Consider the following 12294-nt stretch of genomic DNA (forward strand, 5'->3'; position numbering starts at 1 on the left):
CCAGAGAGTACAAGTATATTGAGAAGAGAGGGGGCCCTATAAAAGAATTTAGAGAAACAAAAAGATGAACAGTCAAAATTGAAGAAGAGAAATCCACAAGTGAAAATCAGAAGTAAGCCCTAGAGAAACGGGAGGAAGAATTAAGCAACCCCATCAGCATGTATCTAAATAGATATTTTTTTTTAATCTCAAATTAATTACAATAACAACGAAAAGACAGCCATCCCAAAGATACTTCCAAAAGTAGAGTGACCATAATTTATGTCCAAACCAGGACATTTTTGAGAGTGAGAAAGGGGATGTTAATTAGATAGAATGCCAGAACAACACATATGAACTAGCACTGACCATGTAAACTAGGATGTACAGTGATGCTACAATACATTCTTTTTTTCTTATATATTAAAGCCACCCTCACTGATAATTATTCTACCCATCTTGACATAAAGGTAACATGGAGTATGAAAATACTAACATATATACAAGTATGCCTAAAAAAAAAAATCCTTCTGATGACGAAAATTCTTCCAGAAAGTTGTATTTGTTCTAGGATTTGATTCACTGATAATTCTGTGCCAACAATTATATGTGGGCAGATGATCTAAGAATGGATTGGTCAAATTTTCTAATAATCTGAATTCCTAAAGAAATGGCAGGGACTCGAAAGACAGTGAGTAAAATCAGAGTTCTACAATCACAACATTCAGGTGGTTACATCTACCAGGTTATACCTTTTTTTTTTTTTTAAATTGACATAAACACATAACATACTGTGTTAAATAAAGATTAATATATATTTTGTTTGTCTGAACTCTAGGATTGCTCAGAGCCTTTAATGTATTAACATGCAGTGCAAATTTCACGGGGTAGGGAGGATATGGTAAATGGCATATCCTAAATTTAATTAACCCAAGAATCCTCCTCTTCCTAAGTGCTCATTGCCAAAGCCATTTTCTAATGGAAAGAGTACTGGACCAGGAATGGAAGGATATCAAGGTGGTCCTAGCTCTGCAATAATAGGCATGAATCTTGAGCCGTCATTTGACTTCTCAAAGCTTTCATTTCTTTACCTGTAAATTCAGGAGTAGCATCTGGGGTCTTAAAAGCCCTCGAGCAGCCATCTGAGATGCATTTATTGGTCCTATTATTCCACCCGGAGCAAAGAAGAATGAAGAAAACCAAAGACACAAGGAAAACACATGAACCGCAGACTCCACCAGCCTGAGACCAGGAGAACCGGATGGTGCCCGGCTACCACCAATGACCACCCTGACAGGGATCACAACAGAGAGTTCCAGAAAGCAGGGGGAAAATGGCGAACCAAATTCAAACTCACATAAAAAGACCAGACTTAACTAGTCTGACAGAGATTGGAGGAACCCCTGAAACTACGGCCCCCGGCACTCTCCTAAACCAGAACTGAAACAATTCCTGAAGCCCATTTTTCAAATATTAAACCAAAAAACCCATTGCCTTCAAGTCAATTCCAACTCATATCCGACACTACAAGCCTATGAAACAAAAAATAACACGTGAGGAAAGTGGTTCTTAGTTCAAGCAAACATACAAGACCAAATGGCCAGCTCCTATCCAGTAGCAGGACAAGAAGGCAGGAAGGGTCAAGAACTGGATGAATGGACACAGGGAAGCCAGAGTAGAAAAGGGGTACGTGCTGTCACATTACGGAGATTGCAACCAATGTCAAAAAAGGATAAACCCAGTGCCGTCATATAAATTTTTGAATGAGAAATTAATTTGAACTGTAAACTTTCACCCAAAGCACAATAAAAAAAATAAAATAAAAAGAAGTCCCTGGGTGGTACAAACAGTTAACCCCTTGGCTAGTCACCAAAAGGCTGGCAGTTGGAAACTACCCAGAGGTACCTTGGAAGACAGGCCTGGTGATCTGCTTCCAAAAGGTCACAGCCTTGAAAACCCTAGGGAGCAGTTCTACTCTGCACACATGGGGTCGTCATGAGTCTGAATCTACTCAAATTCCAACTGGCTAAATTCAGGAGTTAGAACTAGATCATCTCTTAAATAACATTTATCACTAATATCGTACGATTTTGAGAAATGGATGAGTAACCAGCATCCACATTTCTCCTAGAACAAAACTGAGAAGCTTGCCTAATGCTTTTCGTCAGGACCTCTCATCCTGCACTTACTATTAAGAGACTGAAGGATCCTCAGCTGCACTGCATTCCCAGTAAGTCACACACTATGGGTGTGATTATTTTTAATTATCTCATAATAAGCACTCTTTGGTCATAATTTGTATCTTAATTTCTGTCATTCTCCCATTAATTATGATGTTTATTTAACATCAGTTAAGCTGTTGTGACATTAATTAATGGGATAGTTTAATTACTCAGCTTAATGGGATTTTGTTTTTAGCATCTACTGTAAGGTTGTTTCTGGGAAATTTAAGGGTCTTTGATCTACCAGCATCATAGATTTGAAATCTGGCTCTCCTCCTCTTAAAAACTGTGCAGTCTAAACAGAAGAAACAGCTCTCTCAAGGAAGTAATCCTTTTAGAGAAAATGGAAAACTGGCAGGTATTTCCCTCCTGAAAAGAATGGTTCAAAAGACATTTAACTAAGACAGGTTTGAAATTGAGCATAGGAAAATATATCCTCAATAAGAAAATGACTTTATTAATCTTAAATTTATATCCATCGCTAGTAAATAATCTCCAAGGAAAAATACAAATGTCAATAATTAGCATTTCAGTTGGGCAAAGCATTCAGAACTAAAAAGAATGTTCTTTCCTTTGTTCAAAGAAGTACTATAGGTCTCTTCCATATGTGATGTTTATGACAATGTGATTACTAATATGCACATCAAGTAACTCTTTTACAAACAAGAACTAGGGGACCTGCTATAGGTTGGAAACTTATAGAGACCAATGGAAGCCATGGCTTTCCCTTAAAGAGAACCAGTACTTCTCATGTGGGAAGTACTCTGTTTAGCTCTGGTACCTGGACTTTGCAATGGCTGAGAAGTCAGTCAACTATATTCTGACTTTTATGATGTAGAAACAGACATTTTGGTAGTATTAAGAAATTACATAAGAAATCCTAGTACACTATAGCAAATTTTAAGTAAATTTATATTACCAGATTCTGCCTTTTTTTGGAGTCCCTGGGTAGTGTAAACAGATAAAGTGCTTGTCTGCTAACCAAAAGGTGGGAGATTTGACTCAACTCAGAGGCACATGGGAAGAAAGACCTGGAGATCTACTTCTGAAAAATCAGCCATTGACATCCCTATTGACAGCTCTACTCTGACACACGTGGGGTCAACTCAATAGTAATTGGTACTGGTACCGGTACCTCTTTTAGAGAGTACCCGAAATGGTGTAAGGTCCCCATGAACAAAATGATGCAGAGCAATGATATGGAATCATCCTACTCCATAATCCTGTAAGATTAGAGAAAATTAACCTAAATAGTTATATTTATTACTGAATTTTTACAGATAATATTTCTAAATCACAAGCAATTAACTCATGACTTTTATGATTTATGTGGACACATAACATTGACATCATGTGTAAGTTTGAATTTTGTTGTCAATATCACCACTGTTACAAATAAAAAGCTCTAACTTTTACCAATAAAATACAAGATTCACTAAAGAATGCTATTAAAATTACATATCCCGAGTCACCAGGGAGCCCAACACATACGATTCTGTTGTGATGGACAACTAAAACAATCACAGTAAGGCACTTACCTTGTGGGCAAAATGACCAAGTAATAAGCTGTCAGTAACTGAAGTATTTGCATCACTTTCCAAGATGTCAATTCCAAAATCTCTGCACCAGTAAACTTGGAAGTTTTTTAGGTGAAGATTGCTATTTCTAAAAATCTAGAAAATAACAGCATATGTTTTATGGCAAAGGTCTACAGCTTGGTTTTTCTTTCAGGCTTTCTGTAGCTCCTTTAATTATTGATTAAGTATAAACAAGCATGCTATATCATATTTAAACAGCTTTTGTCCATGCATATCTTTACAGACATCCCAAAGTTGCCACGAGGTCAGCACTAACTGGTCCCCTTTGGTAACACCCCCTCTCCACTTTTCATTTCTCCTCATGACACTAACATACTAAAAAGGTCAACATGAATGCCCCACATATCTAAAATAAACTTGTAGTTGCCAAATCACACAAAACAGAGAAAACAGAGCACCCAAGAACTCTGATGCTTAACATTCTCCTCAGTGTAGTAGATATTAACTAACATTGCCAGGAACTTGCAAACATGAAATAAGTAATTCAGCATGAGGACTGATTCACTGTATGTAGCCCCAACGTATGTTACGTGCACCAACATTTATGGCTACTTGGGTTAGAATGCCTGAGCAGGGATCAAATATTAACAGAATGTCACTGGTAGGCAGAAGCCTGGGTTTTCAGTTAGCTCTTCCAGTAGCTGACTATGTGATCCTGGGCAAGACATTTCACCTCACTTAGGCCTCTGTTCAGCCAACTTTAAAATCTGCATGAAGATCAGGGTAGCAGATAACCTAAAACAGTCACCCTGTATTCATTACATAGGGTCATGTTTACATTTGTATCTTTAACTGAAAATTTTCTATTATGGCCAACGTATCGTTGATTTATCATAGTATGGTCCTTCTACCTGTCAACTGGTCTTGCTTGAATTTTTAAGAATTGAATAGCTTGCATTCCCTATTGTATATTCACCTGAAGTTGTTGTTGTTTTAAAACAAAATAATTCTTTAAAAGACATAGAGGTTTATTTAACCAAGCAAGGCATGATCTGAATGAATGACTACAGTTATAATCCAATTACAAGCATAAGTCCAAGTTCTGGCAAATACACTCACATTCAAAATCAGTTAACACCTAGAATTACCTAGGGAAACTGCTAATTTTACAAGGAAACCAAAATACAACAACAAAATGCACCAGTTTGTGGTGTGAATACAGCTTTTGCAGTGTACTGTCATCTCTCCCTCTTCTAAATAATCACTCTGCACTTCTGAGATAACTCTTGTTAACATACATGAGAAGGGTTAGATTGTTAGAGTTGGAATCCAGGAATTCTCAGCTGTGTGACCTTAGCAAGGAAAATATCCCCTTAGATAGTTTTCTCATATACAAAAGGAGGATAACAATGGTATACCCCCCATAGTTGTTATGAGGATTAAATAAGAAAATGCACAATAAATATTAGCTATCAGTATTGTCAAATAGATTTAGCCATATACAAACTAGAAATTTTACCTAATGGAATATTCAGTTCAAGAATCTAGATATCTGACACTTAATGTCCAAATGACAAGAGTATACTCTTCTAGGCACTGTACACACAGGCACTTATTTAATTCTCAGAACTTATCATTTAGGGACTATTACTATCCTCATTTTACACAGGAGATAGGAAAACTTAGGGGATTTTCCCAAGGCCATGAAGAAAGTAATTAGGAACACTTTTTTAAAAGTAAAAGGAATAACTGAGAGTTTACAATAGCTTTGCACATAGGAGACTGGTTAAGTGCTCAGCTGCTAACCAAAACGTTGGCAGTTAAAACCCACCCAGCAGGTCCATGGGAGAAAGATCTACTGATTTGCTTCATAAAGATTACAATCAAGAAAACCCTACGGGGCAGTTCTACTCTGTCGCATGGGGTCACTATGAGTTGGAATGGATTCGACAGCACCCAACAACAGCAACTGTCATGTTATTTAATTTCCCCTTTATTCCTTCCAAAAAAAAGTGAAGTTCTAAAAGCATTCTCATTATTTGAGCTTTTGAATGATTAAATTTAGAACACAAGAGTTCAATTTCAATCTGTAAGGCTCTATTTTTCCTTTCACAGGTTTAGCATTTCTGATTGCAGAACTTGAGAACTGGCTACAATTAGTGGTTTATTTCCTCTAGAACAAGGCTATTGAAGAACAGGAAGACAGGGTCTACAAGACATGAATTGCTTCTCCACAAAAGAGGGCACCCAACAAATATTTGTCACCCCATATTCATAGTACTTATAGAAACAGAATATTTATAAAATCAAATGAGAATACTGAATATAATTGGAATCTTTCCTGTTAGCTACCCTATTTATATATTTTCATGCTTTTTCCAGCAACAATTGCCTTTCTCTTGGTGAATATATGAAATAAATGCCTGGCTTTCTTATTGTGACTTGGTTTTATATTTATATTCCATTTCCCAAATTCCCTGTAAACATATTTCCTCATCTATATATCCTTGGCTCTAGATTTCTAAGTCACAGAGAACAGGTGTATATATATAAAATTTCATCTGTATAGTACCAAACAGTGATCCTGTACAATATCTACATGCTGCTGTTAACAGTGAGTATTGCTAGAAAATCACTGTAACAATAAAAATTAAATGATTGAACATGAACCTTTTTTTATGTCTTTTGAGGAAAAATACAAATTCAACTCATTTACAAAGATAACAATGGCACTTTGGGCTGGAGTTTATAAAAATATAAATTCAACTCATTTACAAAGGTAAAAATGGCACTTTGTGTTGGAATTTTTGTGCTCCAATGATGAGTAGCACTTTTTCTTAATGATGAGTAGCACTTTTTCTTAAGCCTGAAGCATGTATTATTCGGGATATTAGGGTGTCAAATGCACAATATTTGGGGTCTAGAATCTACACCAGGTTGTGCTACTAATTAACTGTGTGACTTTGGACAAGTCTCTCTACTTCCCTAATTTATTATCTCTAAATGGGGAAGAGAAGGACGGAATGGATAACTTCTGGATTCCCTCCTGCTTTTAAAATTCTGTGATCCCGTTGTTCTCTATCAGAGCTGCTGGAAAGTCACCACAGAGGAAACCAACTAATCATGCTTGCTGATTATAAATTGGTTCATTCAATGACGATTCCACACACACCTATGATGCCTTTGGCTCTTTAAAACTGTGATAATGTTGCAATGTTCCCCTAAGTGGCAAATCACCTCCCTTTAAATAAAAGATGCATAGTAAATCACCCCAAGAAAATAAAGGTTTTAATAATAATAACTAAAGAAACGTTTACCTGGGTACCACCTGCACTTCCCCAAACTGTGAAGTTTTGGAACAGGGTAGGGCCAGTGCTATTATCCCATGGTGGCTGGAATTTAGGGTATACGAAGAGGCCATACCTGGAAAACAAAACCCAAGAATGAAATTTAGCCAGTTTCGATGTTTCCCACTTCTCACTGGAAAATACAAAAGTAAAGGGAATGAATGGGGGAGAGTGGACCTGAGACCTGTGACCTCTCTCTTGACTCTTGTCGCCCATCCCTCAGACTTTCCAGTCTTTTACCCTTCATGACCTGCTCCTGGATGGCAACCGGATGTAGACTGCCATGATCCCCTGCTGTTGTGTCGGCCCCTCTCTAGGCTCACCCCCTTCCTCCCCAGGAGAGTGGACACCTCTGTCTAGTGCTTTAAGACATGATCCCCTGCTACTCTATCATGTTCCCCTCACCCCCCAGACTTACGCTGTTCTGAGGAGACTGGATACCAGCACCTATAATCCCTTTACTTTCTGTTCTTCTACCTGAAATGCCCTCCCACTGCTGTTCTCTGGACAACTTCTTCCTTCACATCCCAGGGCTGCTGAGAACTCCTGGATAATAGTTTCATGATTATACGGGTAATTTCATTACATAAGTACTAATCCCAGCCTCAACTGGCATTTCAACATTGCTTAGCAACCTTTAATACTGCCTATTTCACACTCCTTATCATTTTCCATCATAGTAGGATTACTATACTATTATTATCATAATTATTTGTAGCTGGGATGGTAAGGCTATGTGTCAGCTTGGCTGGGCCATGATTCTCAGGGTTTTGGCACTTGTATAATGTTGTGATCACGCCCCTGTTGAAATCTGATATGTGATCGCCCCCATGATGGAATCTGCTGAGTGGTACCGGCCGGGGTGGGGCCTGTGGCAGCTCACTACTCCCTCAGCCTTCATCTCTCTGCCTTCCGCCACCTACTTCCTTCCAACTTGCCTTGCAAAGGTTGTTGGCTTTTTCTGGATCCAGCAGCTGTCCCTTGCCTGACCTCTGGTTCTTGGACTTGAGCTAGCAGCTTACCTGCCCATCTTGGGATCCGTCGATCTTCACACCCTGGAAGCAAGAGTCCTGCTCCCCAACCTGCCTATCTTGAGTTCACCAGCCCCTTTAGCTAAGTGACTCAGGAGAAACCTTGAGGTCTTGCCTGACGACTTTGGGGATTCCTCAACTGTCACAGCCTGTGAGCAGGAGTCCTGCTGTCCGACCTCATCTTGGGTTCACCAGCTTCTGCAGCTCCGTGAATTGGGAAAGGCCTCTATCCTGATCCAAGGACTTGGGATGTTCTAACCCCTTGATATAAATCTCTCTCTATGTATTTATACACGTTACTGGTTTTGCTTCTCTAGAGAGCCCAGCCTACGGCAGTAGCTATCAATTATTGAGTTCCTACTAGGTTTCAGGAGGAGCCCTGATGTCACAGTGGTTAAAGTGCATAGCTGCTAACTGAAAGGTTGGTGGTTTGAACCCACCAGCTGCTCCATGAAAGAAAGATGTGGCAGTCTGCCTCCATAAGATTACAGCCTTGGAAGCCCTACGAGAAGTTCTACTCTGTCGTATAGGGTCTCTATGAGTCAGAATCGACTGGATGGCAACACGTTTGGGTTTTTTTGGTTTGTTTACTAGGTTCCAGGTGCTCTTCTAGATACATTACATAAATCATCCCTAATTCTCTGACCAAATCTTCAATATAGTTTGGGCCCATTTTACAAATAAGGGATCTGACCCTTTAAAAAAACAACAACAAAAAAGGAATTTACTGGGAAAAGAATCCAGATCTGAACCAGGGCCTGATTGCATCTGAAGCCTTCATTTTTCGCATTCTCCTTGAATCCCCTATCCCACTTTGTTGCACCATTCTCTTGTTCTTAGCAATGACCCTGCCCTCTACATAACAAAGACACCAACATGATTGAAAGTCCCTCCATCCTCCTCCTAATTATCTGAATCCTCTCTTCTCTTCACTTCCTCATTTTAGAGTGTTCATAGTAGATGGGATGTATACTTTCATATTTACACTATATAACTACATAATTGTACTATGTAATGTACAGAGTCCAGGCAAAGAGCTCCTCAGCTTCTCCACCTCAGCTCCTGAGCCCACGTACTCCAGCCTCCCAGGGGCTCTGCACTGCCAGTTGCTCCTAATCTCTTGAAGGTTTAATTGCTCTCTCTGTTGAACTCTCCTCTGGCCACAAAGGTGCCCTCTGCCCTACTGCCATCTCAAGTGACTGTGTCTCTTTCCCTTCCCTTCACCACCAAAATTCTTACACAGAAGCACTGTCAAATCTCACATAAATAACAAACATTATACCCTCTGTGTGAAGTGTCTTGTCTAAAGCATAAGCCCTACATCCTAAATATAAATGAACTTCCCCAAAGTTACCTTGTACAAGAATGTGCAATGTTCTGGGTAAAGGAGAGAAGTGGAGCCTGTGATGTTTTGCTGGTCACAAGATGAAAAAAGTAGCCAAAACCAGCAGCACACACCCTGTTCCCCTACAGAAATTAAAGAAGTTAAAATTAGTTATTCCATGTACAATAAGGTTGCTGAGAAAAAAAAAAAGTCTCTTATTTGTGCCCATTCTGCTTTTTCAGTCACTTTTTGTGAAGGTATGTTGACACTTTCATGGACTCATTTATTCTTTTTCATTCCCAAACCAAAAGCAACTCACTACCATTGAGTCAATGCTGACTCATAGCAACCCCATAGGACAGAGTAGAACCGCCCCATACGGTTTCCCAGGAGCACCTGGTAGATTCGAACTGCTGACCTTTTGGTTAGCAGTTGTAACTCTTAACCACTACACCACCAGGATTTCCTTTTTATCCCCAGAGGGAATAAAAAACAAAGACTACCATTCCTCTTATTCTAGGCCACTCAACCAACCTGTATTTTACCCACCACAATAATTGACATCTCATGGCTGAAGCCTCCTTATAAGCTTGCAAGGTGAGAAGGTTACTTGTAACATCTAGTCTAAGCCTCTCCTCTTTAGTATGTATACACAAGAATCTATAGTGGCTCTCCAAGGCAAAAGATGTGTCCATGAAGGCAGGTCTACACAAAGTGTTCGCTCTGATCACTGGAAAAACTCAATTATTTTGGCTGTAAGATGAAAGCCACATGGTTGGACTGACCATGCCTTAGCCCTGGGGCACAGTGGTTGATTTCAAAAACAACCCAAATATCCCTAATAAGCTATAGTCTTGATTAATCACTTTAATATTTATAGGACTCACTATGCAAATAATTTAATGTATGTTATATGTTCATACAAAACCTAAATTCATCACTAGGTCATAAGAGTTTGGGGCTCTAATTCTGATCAAGCTGAACACAATGAGATTATCTTATTCATTCACTGTGGAATATGCTCTAGGACGAAGTAGAAAAATGGCTTCCCAAAGAGCCTAATAGGTACACAGAGGTATTTTGCTTGGCCTGTCCAATATTTATGAAATTTTTTGTTTCCAATATTTTAAAACAAGGAGACTTTATATAAAAATCCAGACTCCTATCTTCTTAAAAATACTGGGCTCAAACTCCTGTAGAGTAGCCATGATCAGCTGAAGCTAAGAAGGGCCTACTTTCTTACACCATGGATTATTTTGCCTAAGTCCCTACCCTTCCCACTTCACTCATTTATGATATCAGCCTAGCCCCTAGAGGCATTTTGAGTTTGCAGTCTCATACTCCAGGACGTAAAGTTGTTGGCTAATATCAAAGATATGTTGGCTGTTGTATAGAAGTTTCTATTTATTCCTTCCTGAATTGCTCCCAAGTTCTCTCAATGCACACCATCATATGAAAGGAGGTTAGTCCTCTCTTCCTCTCTCCATCATCAGGTAGAATGAACTCTAAGGAACATAGGGGGTCTCTTCAGGCTGTTCCACTGGGGTGGCAGTTTTAGAGGGAAAAATGAAACTATTGAGCTGCTGAGCTACTTTCCACGTATCTGTGTGCTTCTACGCCCTCCCAGCCTGAGGCTGTTGGTCCAAGGCTAAGATACCTGCATCTACCTGGGGAATACAAGTTAAGGAAGAGGCTGCTTAGTCTGCCTCTGGCCAAAGGATTGTACTACAGGAATAATGGGAGTCCCTGAGGCCCCCACAAGTTTATCCCTGATCATCTGGGGGATTTGACAAGGACTGGCTGGTATGAGACAAAGAAAGCCGGGAGTGTCCTCTCTGTGGTACCTCAGTCTCTAAGGAGCACAAACTATGGGACTAGAAGAATTCATCCTGAACCAAAAGACATTTGCATCAGGACACAGAAAAGAGCATAGAAACAGGTAGGACTCCGACACTGTGCAATCCAACAAGGCACTGAATATCTTTCTTTAAAAATCAATATCTCAGCACCATAGTTGCCTCTGTACCACGCTCAGTGGGGACTATACTGTGAACCTACCACTAGAATAGCTTCTTAAATTTTAATGCACACCCAGGGTAGGTTTGCCAGATTTAGCATATAAAAATAGAGATGAGCGGTTAAATTAAAATCTCAGACTAGTTGTGAATACTTTTTTTAGTATAAGTATGTCTCAAATATTGCATTGGACCTATTTATACCAAAAAAAAAAAAAAAATTGTTTACCTAAAATTCAAGTTTAAGAGCATCCTGTATCTCATCTGGCAACTCTAACCTGGCGGAATGCACATTTCTGGGCCTCACCACCAGACATTCTGATTTAGTAGTTATGTGGAGGTTTTGTGGGGTACAGTATTCTGCACTCACAAGCACTACAGATGGTTCTGCTGCAGGTGGTCTTTTGACCCCATTTTGAGAACTACTCTTCTAGAGGTGACTGAGACAGAGATACCAAACTGTCAAGTCATCAGTGGTCCTAGGAGATGTTCCAAGGGAGAGACACATAGGGAAGGCCACATTTCCTGGCAATTCTACCTGGAGCTGCTTCAGGGGCCCACTGCAAATGGGAGTCACCACTGATAGCTAAAGGAGATTGGAGCCAAGAAAATCAGAGTGGGAGGCTTAAACCAGTAACCTGGTAACCAGCAAAAATATAGCCCAACTCAGTGAGAGTTTTATTTATGTTGAACCTTTTTCTTTTCCTTAGAAGTAGTTTAACTTTTTTTAAGTTACAACCAAGCAATAATAATACTCATAGTTTAGCTTTATGGAAAACCCACTACAGTCCAGGTACCAAATTCTATACCAAAAACACCCATTGCCATTGGCTTGATT

General features: G+C 39.4%; 1 protein-coding gene across 1 annotated transcript in view; it reads right to left on the bottom strand.

The window, feature by feature from the left end:
* PKHD1 (PKHD1 ciliary IPT domain containing fibrocystin/polyductin) overlaps positions 1–12294 on the bottom strand; it is a 595384-nt gene that overhangs the window by 328018 nt on the left and 255072 nt on the right. The window contains exons 43-45 of the mRNA XM_003404439.3: positions 9472–9584; positions 7057–7162; positions 3740–3874 (exon numbers count right to left, since the gene is read on the bottom strand). Coding sequence (XP_003404487.2) covers positions 3740–3874; positions 7057–7162; positions 9472–9584 — 354 coding nt within the window. The remainder of the gene's footprint in view (positions 1–3739; positions 3875–7056; positions 7163–9471; positions 9585–12294) is intronic.

Source organism: Loxodonta africana, chromosome 1 (assembly GCF_030014295.1).
Source record: "Loxodonta africana isolate mLoxAfr1 chromosome 1, mLoxAfr1.hap2, whole genome shotgun sequence".
Lineage (NCBI taxonomy): Eukaryota > Metazoa > Chordata > Mammalia > Proboscidea > Elephantidae > Loxodonta > Loxodonta africana.